The sequence below is a fragment of the Gasterosteus aculeatus genome, chromosome 4 (assembly GCF_964276395.1).
Source record: "Gasterosteus aculeatus chromosome 4, fGasAcu3.hap1.1, whole genome shotgun sequence".
NCBI lineage: Eukaryota > Metazoa > Chordata > Actinopteri > Perciformes > Gasterosteidae > Gasterosteus > Gasterosteus aculeatus.
The window spans coordinates 4,416,350-4,435,370 of record NC_135691.1 but is presented as its reverse complement, the minus strand read 5'-3'; the positions used below and the strand labels follow the sequence as shown (position 1 = coordinate 4,435,370).

General features: G+C 45.4%; 1 protein-coding gene across 2 annotated transcripts in view; it reads right to left on the bottom strand.

Annotated features, from left to right (window-relative positions):
• The window catches only part of fat2 (FAT atypical cadherin 2), a 53,434-nt gene extending 34,753 nt beyond the window's left edge, over window positions 1-18,681 (bottom strand). For both annotated transcript variants that reach the window (XM_040175315.2, XM_078101970.1), the window contains exons 1-4: window positions 18,460-18,681; window positions 6,687-9,947; window positions 5,282-5,593; window positions 344-402 (exon numbers count right to left, since the gene is read on the bottom strand). In XM_040175315.2, the coding sequence (XP_040031249.2) occupies window positions 344-402; window positions 5,282-5,593; window positions 6,687-9,933 (3,618 nt within the window). In that variant the 5' untranslated portion in view covers window positions 9,934-9,947; window positions 18,460-18,681. The remainder of the gene's footprint in view (window positions 1-343; window positions 403-5,281; window positions 5,594-6,686; window positions 9,948-18,459) is intronic.
• Window positions 18,682-19,021: the final 340 nt, after the last annotated feature.

Below are 19,021 nucleotides of genomic sequence, written 5' to 3'. Positions count from 1 at the left end.
TATGCACAGCCATCAAAGGAATGAAAGAGCATCACTTATCAATTTCAGAAAGTTTTGCACCAAACTTTTCTTGCAGCCGCAGTGCATTCTGGTCAATCTTCTGCTACTGTGAGTTCACAAATTGGCTGCTCGGTTTTCTTTGCTGCCTTAGATTTCCCTGCATGACTGCTTGAGTTGAGCAAAAGGCTCATTCAGCACAAACTGGTGTGTATGTTTCAGCCGTTACAACGTGTCACACCTCAACGCAGTTATTGATTAGCGGCTAACAGCCGGACTTGTTTTCGTCTGCAGGATCCCCCCCCTCCCCCGAAGGGAAGGGAGCATGTTTGAAAGAGAGACTCACCTCGATGATGTGCTCCGACTTATCCTCCCGATCCAACGCGGAGAGAGTGCTGATAACACCTGCACGCACACACACACACACACACACACACACAGACGCACACACAGAGAGAAGAATCAATATCATTGATATGTGTATGAGTCCCTGGGAAGGGAGAGTTCTAATTACAGCTAAACAAACGGGAGGCGTGGGAGGCTGCTGTTGTTGTTGCTGTAGGTGTGCGTATCACACAGCAAACACATGTTGTTTTATGGATGTTGTTTCTGCTGTTGTTGTTGTTGTAACTGAAAGCTATATTATGTGTGCATCTGTTTGTTTCACTCTCTTTGGACCATTGTTTGCTTCATCAATAAAACTTGTTATTTTATAACTATAACTCAAGTTATAACTAAAGTTATACTTTGAACCAAGACATTTTATACACATTAGAATTTATATTTTTACGCCAAGGAAGAATTTAACATCAATAAAAGAGATGAACAAATATGAATGATTACAAGCAGATATAATTGTGACAGTATTAAAAGCACATTTTAACTCCCTCAGCACTTCACATTTTAAATTGTTATAAAAAAAACTACCTCAAATGAAAACACATAACAGATTAATACAGAACAAACTGGCATTGTAAAGATGTATCTGACGAAATCAATGTTAAATTACCCGCATTATTTTCATCTGTTAAATCACTTTTCAGCTTAAATAACAAGAAATTAAAGAATTTGCTTATAACCTTTTATTACAGTCAGTCTTTACATTTACCAGTATTAGTTTGGTCAAAGAACAACACAATCAGATATTGAACAATGAACAAAATCTATTATTATTATCAGTCAATAAACTAAACGTTATGTATGTTTATTATGCTATTTAAAATAGAATACAAATAAAATATGATAAATAAATATATAAAGAAAAATAAAATAACCAGGTTACCTCACCTTTGAGAATTACTGCATTAAATCCCTTACCGGGCAAATGAGCAGCCAATCAGAGAGCCCGCTCTCACAAATAATCAAATGAAATCCAGAGTGTGTGACGCTAGTCATTTGCAACCTTTGCTCAACCTGTGATTTTAGGTGGAAGCTATAGAACGAGTTTGGTGAGTCTGTGTTGTGTGTCTGCAGACGTGTGAGGAATATAGCGTGTGGTTATCCATCATGTATGCCACAAGGCATGTTCACTCAGATCCACTTTTTAATGTTAGTTGGAAAAGGTTTCAATTAGAGTAACTTTGCGTTTTGTCTTTGACAAACGACCAGAGGATGGGTTTTAATTACTTATTTTAATTTACCATGTTTTAATTTAGATAATGTCACTTTTAAGAATGCACTTCCATAAAAAACAGTGAAATTTTTTTCAAAAGCTGTTAAATGAATTACCCAGTCGGCCTTTTGACCTCATATCAGCTAATCTGGTTCAACCGAGAGAAGCTTTAAGAAGGACAGCAGAGACACACTGGCAAAGGATGCGTGTGTGTGTTCGTTTGTGTGTGTGTGTGTGTGTGTCCTTTCCCACCAAAAAACAATTTTGCCCCCCTGCTGAGGGTCGTCCGGGCCTTATTTCACGATGGTGCAAACGAGCCCTGCAGGGAGGACGTGGTCGGAACAGGTGGTCCCACATTAGAAAGCGTGTTTTTGTCATCAGTGCCAACGTGGGAATCGATGGGGAAGTCGCTCCAGGACCACGTGAACACAAACACCGAGCTTTTAGCCGCATTTCCCTGTCTTTCCCTTCTCGGATTTCACCGGCCGTTGGCTTTTTTCTACAGCTGCTGCCTCGCATCTCCGTATTCCACTAAAAAAGACGAGGCGTTCCGACCAGGAACGGAGACAGTCGAACGTGTCAAAGCCAACCGTTTAAATCTAATCTACCAAGACCAAGAAGTGGGAATATTGTCAGTTATCCCAAACCTACGACAAAATGAAGCAAAGAGGCCGGAGATAGTCCAGCATCTCTCGTTTTGGGTTTTCATGAATATAAAATTCTGTGGTTTTTAATCAAACAAACAATGGAAGGAAAAAGCATATTTGTTGGGGACGACATCCAGCGGCGCATTAATCCACACGTCGCTGTTTTTGTGAGTCCGTTGACAAAGCCAGTCCGTCAGCACTTTTAGTGCATGTTAGTGCGCGTGAGCGCGCCCCACTGGTCAGCTCACGGAAGCGTAGCACCCACCCTTCGGTTCTGCCTCGGCTAAACGCCACAGTTTACACACGTAGCGCTGTTAGCGCATCGTTAGCTCACAGCCGTTTACAGGATATCGAAATGTTCCCGGTCTTCAGTAGTTTTTGGATAACATGACATTCTTTGCAGAGTTTTGAGCAATTTGCTGTCGCAAGATAATAATTAATTGGGCAAATTCCTGCCTGCACTGGCCTTGCTAGCAACACACAATGAGCCCCGCAGGGATGTTACGTAACCCGGTAATTTTGCACCGGCTTGTTCCCTGCACCAGCCTGTCGTCAAAGTCATTCAGCAAATTGTTTGGAGCCACGAGCTCAGTTAAGGCAGATTGCTTTGGATTTAATTAGTGTTTTTTATATTGCTCAGCGCACATCCTACCGTGCTGAAACTCGATAAACTACTTGTTCAAAGCATAATCAGAAACACGAGGCTGCAGCATGTAAGTACGTGCACGTTCGAGAGGGTACGAGTCAGAGACCTGTGCACGGCCATGAGTCAGTTCATCCTGTCGAGGCACGAGACGTTTCAACACCAGTCAACCGGTGCATTAGAAATAGTGGGTTTTGAACATGAAGGTCACACACAGAACAGGTTTCTACGATACGTTTAAGTTGTGCACAGTAACACAATCTCATTTACAGCAGCCATGAACGCTCATATCCCATTTGTTCCTGCCTTTAAGATCAACGTTAGATTACGAGTGTGAATGTCAAAGTATCCTCGAAATGGCTTTTATACCTCACATGCCAACCCCTTTTAATTTAAACTGGCCCCTTTTAATTTAAATGGCCGTAAATGGGCCTTTAACATTGTGGCTCTGAAACCAAAGGCATTAATGTGACACTAAAGCAAACTTCACTTCAGTTTCAGGCTTTCCGGCATTCTGGGTGCAGAGTTTCTTTCCTGTTCAGTCAGAGAATCGGCGAGGTTCGACTCCGGCGTGATTTGGTCTGGCTGGTTTCATTTCATCCCAGAAGGTCGTTGGAATGGTTTGCAGTCAGTAAAGCCAGACAGTCAAGTTCTACCACACCAAATTGGGAAAACCACAGGGGACTCAGGAAATAGAAATAGAAGGGAGGGGAAATAGAAAAAGGAGTCGTATAACTGACGTATGAACTAAACAGTGCCAAACTTTGTTCAGATCCTTTTCTGTAACCAGTGTAGTATTAAAGTGGGGTGGAATTAACAAACCAGCTTGCTGACAAGCCAAAACTACTTAGCCGGCTGGCTTATTAATTTACTACTGCGAGCTGACCGAAGATGCAATTTTTTTCATTCTTACTGTTCTCCATGAGAAACTATTTTTTTAAAGCCACAGGGGACCCAACATGTTAATAAAGAAGTTTTCGTCTTTGAATTTGGGCCATTTATGTTTGAAATACCCTATTCTACGGACTCAACATCAAACACATCCTCAGTGTCAAAAGCTCACACACGCACTGACACAAGGCACCTTTTCAACCAAACACATTCTTCATCCTATGCTTTTATGCACGAGTCCGTGAATACCAAATACACCTGCCTTTACAAGAAAAAAGAATCCTGTTCCAATGTGGCTGTTTCAACACCTCCTGTCCTCCCGGCCTTTGTTTCACCGTCGCTCGGTGAAGCAGAACTCGCCCAGTGTCAGTAATCCTTGGGTATATTGGCCTCAGGGGTGTGGACGAACACCAGAGCTACCTAGAGATTACATGAAGAAGACAGGGCTTGTTGCTGCTTGTAGCGTTGGCGCTAATGCCACGCCAGCTTGCCTGAACGCCAAAGTAGCAGAGCAGAGCAGAGCAGATGACTCAGTTACTACTGTCAGAGATGAACTCTTTCAGTTTCCTGCCTCAGAAATCCTTTCAGACCACAGATGAGTAAGTCTGTGAGTGGCCTCTGAAGGGGTTTTTCTTTATCAAGTTGCATGGTTCTTCTTGGCATTCTCTGCTCGGACTTGCAACAGTGCATTAAGACATCAGGCAACCCCCCCCCCCACCCCACCACCTCTCCCTCGCCAACCCCCTTCCCTGGTGGGAAATAACACATTGGGAGGATTTACAGCAATTCACCTACATCAGTCTGTAGATCTGCCGTGGGGACACGCCGGCGTGCACAGGTATGTGGAAACAATTATTGAGAGAGAGAACAGACGTCCTCAAGAGGTCTCATATTCGCACAGGGCGTTTGAGTCAAAGTGTAAATCAATCAGCCAGTTGCCTATATTTCTCTCTAAACTGCGAATAAAATGGCAGGAAGACACTTTACCGCTGATCCAATTGCATCCTACATGCAGTGTAACAATATACGTCTGCTTGCAAGCCAAATCTTCAATTACATGTTTAATGGCCGTGCGAAATATTCAAATGTCTACACTTACAAAAAGTGGCCGAAGCAACTGACCTGTAATGCACTTTACAAAGAAAGTGACAACACTTCCTAGCACAGCACGTTTTAGTAAAAATCTAATCTATTAAGTTCAACTCAAGAATCTAGCGAAATTTATTGAAAATACACAAGACGTGCGATACCACCTCACAGCATTTGTCCAACATGCCAATATTCCAAGATGGTGACAGCAGAAGCGCCCGATTCGAGGCCTAATAATGAACCAATGGATGATGTAACCATGACTACGGTACGTCAATGTCTACGGTCTACAAATTCCACTTGAAACCAGTAAAAAGTATTACTGTTTTCTGTTAGGAATTATAAATGGAAATAAAAAGTGTTTTTAGTGGAGAACAGCTCTGCTCATTCACTCGTAATCACCTGTTTGTGGATCCACGTCAAAAAACGTCCGTTGAGATTCTGGCATCTGGAAGGACAGCTTCCCCTCAGAGGACGTGTCCACGTCTGTGGCCAACACCTGGAGGACGGACCTGGCCGCGTCCACGTTCTCCTTCACGGACGCGAAGTACACCGGCTGGGAAAGCTCTGGAGCGTTATCGTTAACGTCCAGGACCTCCAGGAAGACGTGAGTCCAGGAGATCAGAGGCTGCGCCCCCAGATCGGTGACGTACACAGAGAGCCAGTAGTGAGGCGCTGCCTCGCGGTCCAAAGCCGTTGTTGTACGAATCACACCTGGGAAACAGGTCAGGAGAACAAGGGTTAACTGCTCTGAGCACGCCAGTATTTACTTGTTTCAAACCGCTGCTGTGCCTCAGGGATTGGCCACTTATCTTTTTTTAATCAATTTTTCATTTGATCACTGTAAACGTCCTGGAGGAAATGGAAACCACAGTCACTTTCTTCTTGCTTAACGTGGACGATTTTTTTTGTTGTTGCATTTTTCTCTTTCTGGATTGGTGCCCAAAGGCTCAACAGCATTACACTCCAGTGTTGCCAAAACACTGAACACAACAACAATAAGCTGAAGGCTAGGGTAGTCATGGCGTACCATGGGTCTGAGTATAAAAGAAGTCGACTTCTGGCCAAATAGTTTCTTTCAGAAGCAGTTTGAATTTGTTTACCCTAAAGGAGTTGGTGAGAGGCCACTGATCCAAAACCAGATAAAACTTTAGCATCGCGCATGTTTTACAACTCAGTGCTGTGCGGTCATGTCACTGTGGTGAATAGTACAAAATTCTTGATCTTGGAAACAACTGGTGTCTAAATAACCACATTAAAAGATCTATTAGGCACAGCTCCTTGTGCTTTCAGTCAAAGCACATGGTCTTCATCGATAGATCTTGACCTGTTGTCATGGAAATATCTGCGTTAACTATCTACTTGAAGGACTTATGGTAATTTCGACATCTGCTGTTTCCACTGTCAAGTATTAACTAAACTCTTAAACATTCATGAATGTTGAGCTGCTTAATTACAGCTTTATGTCTTGGACGAGAAAAATAATGTCTGGATATCTCCGCTTGCAAAAGGCCAAATTAAGGCTGCCTGTAGACTTTTAAAATGCAAGAACCAATCAGCAACATATCAACCAATCTAATTCTTCTATTTCCGTATTTATTTGCTCTGTGGCTCAAAAAGCAAACTAGGACACCACATAACAGGCAAACTATGGCAGTTAACCGGCAGTTTCCCCAAAATCTTTTACGAGGGCTCAAACTTGATTATTTTTCTTTTAAACCTTGTGTGGATCGAGTCAAATATTTATTTCCCCATTTACCCTAATTACTGACATCACAACCTATAAACAAGTAAAACGTGTTTTTACCTGTTTCCTCGTCAACGGCAAACACTCCAAGCCCTGAGCCTTCGTTGATGTGGTACCTGACCACTCCGTCTCTGCCCATGTCCTTGTCTGACGCTGTAAGCATGACCACCGATGTCCCCACTGCTGCATCCTCCATCACTCCTGCTTCATACACAAACTCTGAGAACACGGGTCTGTGGAGGTTCTCGTTGACATCCAGGACCTGAATCTCCACAAAGCAAGAGGAGGAGAGGGACCGAGGGAGGCCGTGGTCGACGGCGCGGACCGTCAGGTTGTAAACTGGCCGCCTCTCAAAGTCCAGCTCCCTCTCCAGGATCAGGGCACCCGAGGAGGAGTCGAGGTGAAAGATCCCGCCTTCTGTATTCTTGAGGTTGTAGGTAACTAGTCCTCCGCTTCCAAGATCCAAGTCAACGCTCTCAACCCACACAAGGAGGGTACCCACAGGTAAGTCCTCTGGAACCTTTATTTTGTAAACTTTGGGTACAAACTTTGGTGGGTTGTCGTTAATATCTTGCAAAACCACCACAAGGTCGATCATGGAAAACAACTGAGGGCCGAGTTTGGCTCGGTCTCTGGCCTCTATCCTGAGGTCGTGCCTGGGTGAGGATTCTCGATCCAAACCGCCCGTCACAGTCACCTCACCGGTGACTTCGTCGATTCCGAACAGGTCGGTAGACGTCAGCAGGGAGTACCGGACGCCTCCGCTCGTATCCACGTCGGGATCTATCGCCAATGCCGTAAAAACGGTGGAGTCCACCTCTGTGTTTTCTGAAATACGTATCACATACCTGGGCTGATCGAAGGCGGGGGGATTGTCGTTGACATCCAGGACGTTCACGGCAACAAACTTCCACACGGACATCTGCGGCGTTCCCAAATCGTAAACAGTGATATTCAGGATGTAAAACTCTTTATTCTCTCTATCTAACGGGCAAACCAATCGAAGGTCACCGGAGAAAATGTCAATGGAGAAACAGCCTTCCTCATTCCCACTTGATATGGCGTACACCAGTTTACCGCTGAACCCGGTGTCCGCGTCTGTTGCCTTGAACTGAACTACGGTGGAATTCAGTGGATGGTCCTCAATCAGGTCGATTGAGGCCGCAATGTTGTTGTCAAACCTGGGAGAATGCCGGTTGGTAATGTGAATGTCGGAGAACGTGTCTTCCTCCTGATTGGATAAAATGGGTTTAATTGACTCAATCAGTTTATCGGTCAGCTGTTTCAAAACACCCATTTCATGGCAGCGGAGCATTGCATCATCGCCTCTGTTAGTGACGGTTACCCTAACAAGCGAAGCATCCGAGAAATATTGGCCGTCAGTGGCCACGACTCTCAAATTGAAAGCTCCCTCTTGCAGGGGGATCGGCCGCTTAAGGGTGACGACTCCCGACACGGAGTCAATAGCAAATACCTGGAGCTCATTTCCCGACTCAAAGGCATACCTCAACTGCTGCAGCTCGTCCATGTCGATGGCTGACAGCTCAGCGATCGTGTGACCCACGGGTAAATCTTGAGGTACGGTGGTGTTGCAGCCCACCCTCTCAAAGAGAGGGAGGTTATCGTTGACATTGTTGAGGGTAATCGTCACAGAGCATTCGCTGACCTGACTGAAGGGGCTGCCGCTGTCTGAGGCCCAAACTCTCAGGTGGTACCTGCGCTTCATCAGCTCGTAGTCCAGGTGCTCCGAGGTAGAGATGACGCCTGTGAACGGGTCCATTACAAAAGGTATGCGCCCTGCGTGTGCAATAGCGAACGTCACAAAGCCGTTTTTTCCTTTGTCCCTGTCGGTGGCCGAGACTTTCACGACACTGCTGCCAATGGGGGTGTTTTCGTCCAGCGTGGCCTGATAGGAGGTTTGTGCGAACTGTGGGCTGTTGTCGTTTTCATCGGTTATCTCAATCACTATGTGGGTCTCCGCATCACCATGATTGGCCACTACATCAAACTCGTATCGGTCTTTTCTCTCAAACTCAAATTTCTCCGTTGTTGTGATAATTCCGGTTTTGGGATCTATTTTGAATTTAGTGCTGTCCAGATTACTTTTGATGCTGAAGGTGACATTGTAAGGTACAGAGGTGACTGAAACCTTAACGACGTGAGTTTTAGGGGGTGAAAACTCACTCAGGGGGACAATGTAGGTGTCCTCTAGAAACGCCAAAGGGCTGTAATTATAGGCTGGAATGTGGATTTGCTTAATTCCCGAGAGTAAACTCGGGGAGCTCCTGTCTTTAGCCTGAAGAGACAGATTCAACCCAAAAGGAGTCTGAGACCAGATAATTCTCTTTGTAGAGATGACTTGGAATTCAGTGCCCTGCACACCGAAAGGGATTATTTCAAAACACTTCTGTGGATCTCCTCCAACAATATTTAGGGATTCCACAGGCTTAACTCCTGCCTCCACGTGGACATTGATAGTTATTCTGCCATCGGTGGATACCCTTGGCATAGGTTTGATAACTGGAGACCCAGTGGCCGTCTTTTTAACGTTTATTGTAACTTTTGCAACATTACCAAATTTTTGAAGGCCGGATATCTTCTTTGCCCGGTCCTCAGCTAAAACCGTGAGGTCGTACCTCTCTGTGCGTGTGTGGTTGAGGTTTTTGACCAGGACGATTGTGCCCGTGAAAGGGTCAATGACAAAAGGGTGAGTTCTGCTGGTGAACATGTAATAAAACTGTGCGTTGCTGCCAATGTCGGCATCTGTGGCGCTCACTGTCACAACACTTGACTTAACTAGAGTGTCCTCTCTGATGGCCTTGACGTACGAGGCAGGATAGAAAAGAGGCTTTAGGTCGTTGGTATCAAGCACTTGGACAAACACCTTTGTCTTCGCCTGGAAGTCAAAAGTCTTTTCAGCTGCAGCAACGGTTAGAGTGTAAGCGTCTCGGACTTCCCTGTTTAGTTGCGCCGAGATACTGCTGCGTGTCTTGATCCTGAGGAAGCAGAAATCTCCAACTTGCACTGCCTCTGTTTGGAAAAGTTCGTCGTCGTCCCCAGAGACAATGTCGTATTTGATTTTCCAGAAGAGCTTCGTCACCTCGATACCCATCTTTACCGGAGTCTCCACGAAGGTCCGCGGGGCCGAGTTCTCATTGATGGTGGAGTTGTAGAGATGATGCGTGAACCTCAGCGGCGAGCTGTCTTTTCCTTTTACTGTGCTCCCCTGACCTCTCGCCACATGCAGGAGGACCGATGCTAAAGCGAGGAGAACTTTTCCCAGAGACGGCATCTTTGATACCTCCATGGAGATCCTTAGACCTGGAGAAAGGGAAGAAATAATGAGATAATTAAAATGTGAATATAATGTGAAGACATTTGGGAAATAAAAGTAGTTTTGCTAAGGTAATTAATCACTGAATCTGTAGAATGTGTAATACACTCTTAATTATTGTATGTGCTCTATATCTTCAACAGAAACCCATCATTGCCCCAAGCTCCAAAATGAATTAACAATGACACAGCAGCAGGGGGGAGGCCTGTGGCGAGGTATCCAGCTCCTGCCTCAACTTGCCTCAACACAAAAAAAAAAAGGTCAAACAACGCTCTGTTTCAGCAGCAGTTTTCTCTGGGCCCTTACAAGCAGGTGGCAGCTCAAAACCGTCGCCATAATTATTCCTTTGGGGGCTAAATATTGGCAAAAAGTAGTCGTCATGATTACTGCTTAAGCCTTTGTGATCACAGGGGTCTGAGGAGGGATTTGGGGAGTTTGATGACTCAGTGTCGGGCAGATGACGGTGGGTGGTTCATAGCTGATCCGAGTGTAAACGGCTGCATGTAATTCTGTATTTCTGAGCCACCAAACAGCTGCTTTCATAATAAACAAAGGATCAACATCCCACACTGGTGGAATTTCAATATCTCCGTTACGAGGGAGGACTCGGAGGACTTTAGACCACTGACTGAAATAAAGTGGAAGCGTCTCAGATGATGTAAAATACTTGCATCGCTTGTAAAACATTAACAGAACGCTGAATTTAATTAAATGCAAAGTTGTTTCTTTAAAGTTTGTTTTTACGGGTTTTTCCAAACATGCATAAAATAACTCCTGAAAGGGTGGAGACTGACACATTTGCACATCTATTTGATGTTTATTAGGTACTAGATGTGCTATATTTTTTTTAGATAAAAGCCCTCGCAAAGTTTTATTTAACGGTATTTTTCTGGTTTATTCTCATTTTTTCCGTTTCCTTCGGAGCAGAAACAACAGAGAGCAGATTATCTCATCTTACTCCCTTTAACCATATCTGCATTCTAATTAGTGTTATTCATACTAACTGTTTACCTGTGTGCAGGTACAGCTTGTCGACACAAAGTCGGACACATGAGGGACGAGGGAAGAATTAAGAGTTTTAGCTCCATTATCAACACCATTCACAAATCTAGGGAGACACCTTAAGAAGCAACTTCATTATAAGAGAAACACACCTAAAAAGTAGATTTGCTAAACTTATACTAAACTTAATTAAGAAGGAAAATGTGATATGGCAAAAAAAACACAAGCAGTCAAAATATTAAAAACATAGATATTAGATCTGAAATTAGTTTTTGTTTAAAAAGCATTTTATTCGTGCAGCCATTTGTCTCATGCTACACGGTGCACGTGCCTTTTGCGTGTGGATTCTATACTCTGTAGTGAACACGTGCACAAGAAACAGAAATAGAAGAAAACTTCAGAAAAATTTCAGAAATAGATCAAAGAAATAGATTAAATAGATCGTAGCCGGGAGAGACGCAGGACAACACCAAGCCTGATCGAGTTCCACGACAAGGTCTGACAGCAGGGAGAACCCGAGGGCAGAACCCTTCACAGCCTCTCTGACAGGGGAAAAACTCAATCTGCACAGAACCATCAGCAACATTCCCCAAAGTCACCCATGAAAACATTCATCAGCTCCATGTTGTGAAGCTGTGGAGCCACATAAAACCCGCATTATCTCGAGTTTTATGTGGGTTCACAAAAAAAAACTCGTGTTGGAAGCTTGTTGACTGACACGCGTGCACGTGTGTGTGTGTGTGTGTGTGTGTGTGTGTGTGTGACTCCAGGTAGATTGGCGCTGGGGGTTCCAGTGGTGGGTGACAGGTATGTTGGGTTTTATCTCCAATCGGTCCCTTGGCGACGGATAGTCAGATCACTGTGGTCAGGCTCACAGATATTCAAGGCATTTTGTTTATTATACACAGTCCCAGTCATGTTTGGACACACCTTCTCATTCAATTGTATTGTATTAGGAGTCCTGCTTGATAGATTACAGCCGTCACTGCATTAATAAATAATAAGAGGACTTTTTATTTAGGTTGAGTGGAGCTTTTACATCCGACTTCAATTTGATCTTGACCTCAAAGATATAGAACAAAGTGATCCTGAACGCTTATCCCTACGGACAGAACGAACCTCTGTGAATTCAAATGCAGCGGTTTAGAAGTGAGATCAAGGTTCTTCTCAGGGGGTCAGTTGACTCTAATGAGAGGAGGAATCACCTCACAGTTTCAAACAAGTTGCATTGGGGTTTGACACAGAATGTTGAAGAGATTTGATTTTAAATGCAGAATGTTTTATCATAAAACTTCTTCAGCGTCAGCGTGTCGCTAGTGGCACGTAAAGAGAAAGTCAGAGCAAACTTATTTTCTTATAGATATATTTGTTCATATGTTTCCAGACATTGCCAAAAGAACTATTTGCTTCTGACAATGAAGGCAGAGGGTGTTCATTGTATCACATTTTCTGCAGCTGAAATCTAGGAACGTTTGTCTGATTGAAAAAAAAACTACAAATGACCTTGGAAGGGGAAGATGTGGAGCATTTGAAAACTCCAGAACTCAAAAGGAGAAACAAGTAAACATTTGCTTCATGTGGTGCGACCAACCAGAGGAGCTCTGATGGAATACTCCAACGCAGAAATATGATTCCTTCCATTTGTATCTAACGAACGCTGTCGGACATCTAATGAATCCCACAAATCAGAATTACTCGTCTCATCGGACTTAAAAATACATTCTCTCGTGTAATACTGCCGTTAAAAAAGGAGGCTGAGTTAGTGGAACGGTCGGGGTCTGAGGGTCACGGGACTCTGAGGCCATTGCTGCAGAAGCAGGTTAAGCAACACCTCGGTCACACACATACACACAAATACCACAAAAGCCTCCCTCCCAGTGTGTGTGTGTGCACGTTCCAGGTAGCGACCTGCAGCCACTTGTCGAGCGCCAGCTTCCCAGGCTTCACCATTGCCCCCATGGCTCCCTGTACAGACCGAGAGGGATCCGCACCACCTCCACCACCGCCATCCGTCAGCCGGCATTGTTTCACACGGCTCTTATCACCAGTCAGACAAGTCTGTTTTTCTTATGTTTCTCGGCACTATCAGTGCTGCTCAGTTGCTTGCAGCGGAGCGAGATGCAGCGGAAGGATGTTATCAATGTTAATGAGCGGTTTACTGTGGGTAAAACGGCATAAGAAAGTGTTTTTACTTACTACTTTATCTATTTGCATCTTTAGATTATTCCATTACAATAACATTACAAAAAAATGATGTCTTAACCTGTTAAGCACCCCGCCCCCCCTATCAATAAATAACATTTATAAAACAAACCATACCTTATATAGTAAGCAAGTTTACATTTTTACCCTTTTGACCTTTCAAGAAAAACATTGTCTGACTCAATAAATGGAGTTGGGACATTTCATGATGACAGTTAAATATTTCACCCTATTCACCTTAAACTATGTTTCTTTTTGTTCGCTGCCATTATTCATGATGATTTAAAGTCTCTTTATCTTCCCCGTCGAAGGTGGATTTATACCTGAAGCATGAGGTCAAAGGAAGGTTCTCTATGTACCAAACTACAGCTCATTATCAGATGTCACAAGAGCAGATTTGGGGTTGTGAAATATTTCCAAAAAACCCAGCTCAGAAAGACATTTTTATAAGACACATGGTCATAACCTGAAACACGGTTTGACTCAGTGACACAACAAACCTTTCCTGTCCCAATGCATTAATCATGGACTCCAACGGAGACGATGGATCCGTCGCTAAGCCCCGCCCCCTCCTGCCATTGCTAGGCTACAACGGAGGCCGCGATGTTGCTAACGTTAATCACAGAAAGGTTTTTAATAACTTAACAAAAGGGCCACTCGCCTCGTATTTCATGTTGTAGCCTACGTATGAATTTTTCCTCCTGATAGCAACATTTAAAATTAGGGAAATCATGGCAGGTGTTTTTCGTGTTCCTTCTGACACACAAGTCCTGCATGCTAATGACTACCTGCGCTCCTCACTCAACATGGAGGCAGTCACCCACTTCCCGTGAGTCGTCTGTGGCAACGTGTCCGATCGCTTGGATCCGTGCAGCTGCCAATCTGGCTTTGTGTAAACCACCGGGGACGCGTTCGTCACCACAGGGCCGGTTCGGATCCGACGGCACACAGCGGGTAGTCCTCATCTCAGGGTGTTTGTACAAAGGCTGTTTAACTAAACGGTGGTAAAAGGTTAACAAAGTGGTCTTCTAAAGGGAATTAAGGGCTTATTCTGTTTTGTTTTTCTTTCTGGGTTGGGGTTAGGGTTATTGCCCCCCTCCTCTTCCTTCTCCGACTGCATTCATCCCAGTTACCTGCTTCCTGGGTTTTTTGTGAGGCGATTACACCCTCGATCTCCAGAAGAAAAGGAAGAAAAGGCGAGCTGCTGGGACTCAGTGGAAATGTAATATTCAAGGAGCAGGCCGACGTGGGCGTTTCCAAGGCAATCATTAAAAAAACAGATGGCCCGACGTACAAAGAAAGACGCCTTTCTTTAGCCGTTGAAGGTTACGCGTCTTAACGGGAAGGGGAGCCCCGTCCGCCCACCTCGGCTCACCTCCACTGACCCGCTCCGTTTAGTCAAGAGCGGCCTATTAAATATGAATTATTGATTTATAGTGGAGCTATAAGCCGACTGAAGGACATTTGTCAATGATGCTACTTTCTTACACAGTTGTAATCTGAAAATTATGTTTTATTATATCATATATATATATATTTATGTATTATTATGCATATGAAACAGGTGTCATTTAATTATTAATGATGTATTTCATTTTCTATAATTACTTTTTAAAATTAATTAATTATAAAAATAAGCCTCTCAAACTACTATTTCAAAGATGGAGAATGAACCTTCAAGGTCATCACAAGTTGTTTTTAACTAATTCATACACAGACGATCAACAGAAGTATCACACAAAGATACGTTCATGTTTGTAGCATTACATTAAATATCAGTTATCTCATATCCTGTGTACATGGTCATTTAATAACTTCTCATGTAAACATGATGCATCAAATGTCTTCATAACTGAGCGATAAACAGAGAGTGTTTCAATCGTCCTTGCAGGACCTTTCATGTCCCGGCGGTTTGGTGGCACGTTTTCCTTCACGCGCAACCAGACTTGCTTTCAGACTATAATTTGCATAATTGCAGCGTTCAATTTCCTCCCCATAACACCCATAACACTCCCCCTTTACATCCATCTTCTGCGCCTCCATACAATCTCACTCCGTAATGAGTCTGTGCTGTTGGGCCGTGATGGATGGATGGGCTTCACTCGCTGTCACTCTATTAAACGCTTGCTCTTGTTTCGCCGTGGAAATATAGCAACGGAAAAAAAACAAGTTTGTTGACTATGAAGTGCAGATGTTTTGTTTCGCTCCTCCTTTGAGACTCAAAGAGGGGAACCACAACCTTTCAGAGTAAAGGTCCTGTTCTCAGTCGTCGTGCCGCTCTTTATTGTTCGGAGCCCCGTTAAAGGTTCTCTGGGTTCTGGGGAAGGTTCTGACAAAGTGCTGAGCAACGACAATCAGAAAAAGTAGCAGACAAATGAGGTTTTCAATCTAAGAACAAACTATTAGAAACGTTCGTCAGTTCAGGACGACGCCTACGCAGCTCTGTGTAAAACGGCCGGACGTTATTCAAGCTGTAAAACATCTGGCGTAACCCTGAGCGCGCCGCTTGGTTAAAGTCTATTTCACATCAAGTGATGGCAGACGACCCGCTGCGGCACACTACGTTCTGCGTTCAAGGTTTTCAGGACGGGATTCCTTTCTGTTCTGCTGGAGTCTGGGAAACCTCCGCTGTGGATTTACAGCGGGCGAACAATGGGGCCTCGGTTACGCGACGGTTTGAACTATCTGCGCTATCACACAGGTATCACAAGTTGGCACCGTTGTGCAACTGCTCGGCCTTGTGTCTGTGTGGGAGGTGTTTTTTTTTACGTGATAGTCATCACCGACTCTGCAGCTTCCTTCAGCTTTAGCTTATTTTAGCCTCTCTCAGCTCATGGTGGAGGCTTCCCAGCATTGACTGAAGTAGAGAAACTCTCCTGAATCCCAAAGATTTCTAATCCTTCTTCTTAATATTTTAAGAGCTCGTGCCAGAAAACGTATGTGTCCATTAAATGGGGTTTGTGCTGGCACAAAACAAATCCCGATTTGAGTTCATCGCAGGAGTCGCTCCCCTATAAAATAGTTACGAAACCAAAAAAAAGTCTTTAGCGCGACGCCCTCCGATCGTCCGACTGAGCTTCTGCCAGATCACCGTGCTGGTGAGGAAGGACAGCGCTGACGTTCAAACAAGAATAATAATAAATAAAAACAACCTCGCGTTCACGTCTTCCCGCTTCCAGGTAATTATTAGATATCAGGTCAGAGGTCACCCATCCCTTGTACAACTTATTCTGGTTTATGGAACCTGCCTCCCGGCGCTCTGCTCTCACTTTATTACTTTCCCCTGCATGGCAGGTATCTGGTGCCGAATGACTCTGACCCTTGACCTTTGTTCATCCGCTCTTCTCTCCTGGTTCACGCGTTGGCGTAATTACTCAGGGATGTTATTCCGCCGTTAGCATCGGGTTTGAGTTTTATGGGTCAGAGTCATAAAAGTTTGATTACGCATTACTTCAAAAGGAGACTAATAGGATCCGGGCGCTGAGGTTTGCAGCATGAAAGCGTCAGTTAATGCACTCAAAACCCCATCGGCGGGTACTTCGCCCGCCGCCGGCTTCAGATCAGACCTCCCGGGTGACCTGAGGGGGCGCAGTGTGGAGGAGGGGGTGGGGGGTGCAGTTACGACGCTAATCTCCGGCTCGGAGAGGTCTGAGGGTTGCTGGAGGGCGCGGCCTCCAACCCGACCTCTCTCAACCCCCCCCCACCACCCCGCAGCACGGAGGCCTTCGACCGGAGCTGAGTGGTTATATTGGTGGTCTAACAGCCCTCAGCTGCTCAGGCCGGAGCTACTTGACCCCGTCAGGGCCGCAGAGCGCCGCGACGAACGGAGTAAACACAGTAAACAACCAACTCTTACTGTCCCGGCATCTGTAGAACTGTTCTGTGAAGGACATTTAAAGTAAGTGTGGAAAGAGGGGGAGTGCACTGTGACAGTATATCTTTATTTGTTCACTCATCTAAGACTGACTTCAATAGAAATGAACTAGACAGATCTCGACAACTGATTCTCTGACAAGCCCCGCCCCCCCCGCCGCCAACCTGTTGAAGCGACGTCGACATGGAGTCCGCACACGCCAGCCCGTTTATACTGTATTCTTTTCCGGGCCTTTCCTTCTGGGCTGGGTCATGAAATGAGAGGTTGTGAAGAGGAAACTGGGGTGTTCTTTTCAAGTTAAACTGCCCCCACCTGCCCCCACCTGCCCCCACCACACCCAAAGGGTCACTCAGGCCTCAAGAGCAAACAGCATAATTACAGGGAGGGTCAGAAATGCCCCGGCACCTTTTACCCTGATAGTCTGAACCCGACTGCATGGGATGATTGGTTGATGAAGTGGGTAGATAGGTGTCTAGGGCTTTAAAGGGGGGGGGGGGGGGATCAGTGTGTGTGTGTGTGTGTGTGTGTGTGCGTTGGGATTAGGCTGCCTTAAACTTAATTCATCCCTTGTATCACCCCTCTGTCCCAGTCTTTCCTCTGTTCTTTACTTCCACTAAACCAGGCGGCTTAGGAGGCGCGAGAGTGACATCCGCCCGTCCTCATTACGCTTTTTGCCAGTAGATCATTCCTTAAAAAACACACACGCTTGACTGTAATATTTCTGCATGAACTTATCTAACTAGAAGGCCACACTGTGCGATCGGTGTTAACGCATTTTCTCCGGGGTGCTCCAAACCGCCCACACGCCTTGAAATTAAACCCCACAATGCCCTCGGGCAGCTCCCGGGTCAACTGGGTTTAGGGAAAACGAGGTGGTGGTTTTCCTTTCACGCCGTTTAAAAAACCGACCACGTGTGAGCCGTCTTCCGTCACAGAGAGTCGGTGTCAGACTGAGAAAACGAGCGGGGTCCGGTCCGCGAAGGTCACCTCGTCACGCATCCATCACAGCCAACATCTGTCCGTGTCAGACGTGTGTCGGACAAGAAAACAGAGACATCGTTCATTCTCGCGGGGGGGGGGGGGGTGGGGGTTTGACCGAAGCAGCCCAGCCGCATGCTTTGACATGCTGCTGCTGCTGAGCAAATACCCTGAAAACCTTCACAAATGTGAGCCAACAGAGAGAGAGAGGGGCATGAACGCTCCTTCCTCTCCCTGAAATAGAGTAAATTGACTCAATGGACTTTTGGAAACAGCTGGAGCTCAAGGTAAGAATACGCAAAGCATCCCAGGATCAGAAGAAGCCCGATGCGCAGGAACTTTTCTACCTATATGTTCTTAGAAAACTTTCATACAATATTCATACTAGACAATGTTGTTAGTGTAGTCTGCTACAGTGTGTGTGGACCTCTCGGATCACTTACCTCACTCCTCCAGGAATATCCTCACACTTCAGGAACTTTAGAATTCCTTCGACAGGACGCCGACAACCGCTGTAATCCCATAGTGCTCCGGTGCAAAGTCGGCGAGCAGAAAGAGAGAAGAGGGAAACGCGCACACACACACACACACACACACACACAGACGTAACAGCTTTCTTCAACTGCCACTAACTTCAGCGCCGTCAAAAGGCTCTGAACCACAATGCCGGGACACCTCAGCACTCCCTCAGGATCTCATCTCCACCCACTTCTCTCACCGTCCCTCCTCTCTGTCTCTCACACACACACACACACACACGCACACACACACACACACAACACCTTCCATTTGCCCAGATTGTGGGCTGTGCCCCCCACCCCACCCCCTCCTCTATGCTGCCTGTAGGCTCAGGCCTTTGGGCCTCAGCCAGCGCTGTGCTTCTAGGGTGTGTTCATCTGTGTGTGTGTGTGTGTGTGTGTGTGTGTGTGTGTGTATGTGTGTGTGTGTGTGTGTGTTCATAATGTACATATCTTTTCGACACGTTACGTTAAATTTAGTCCGTCA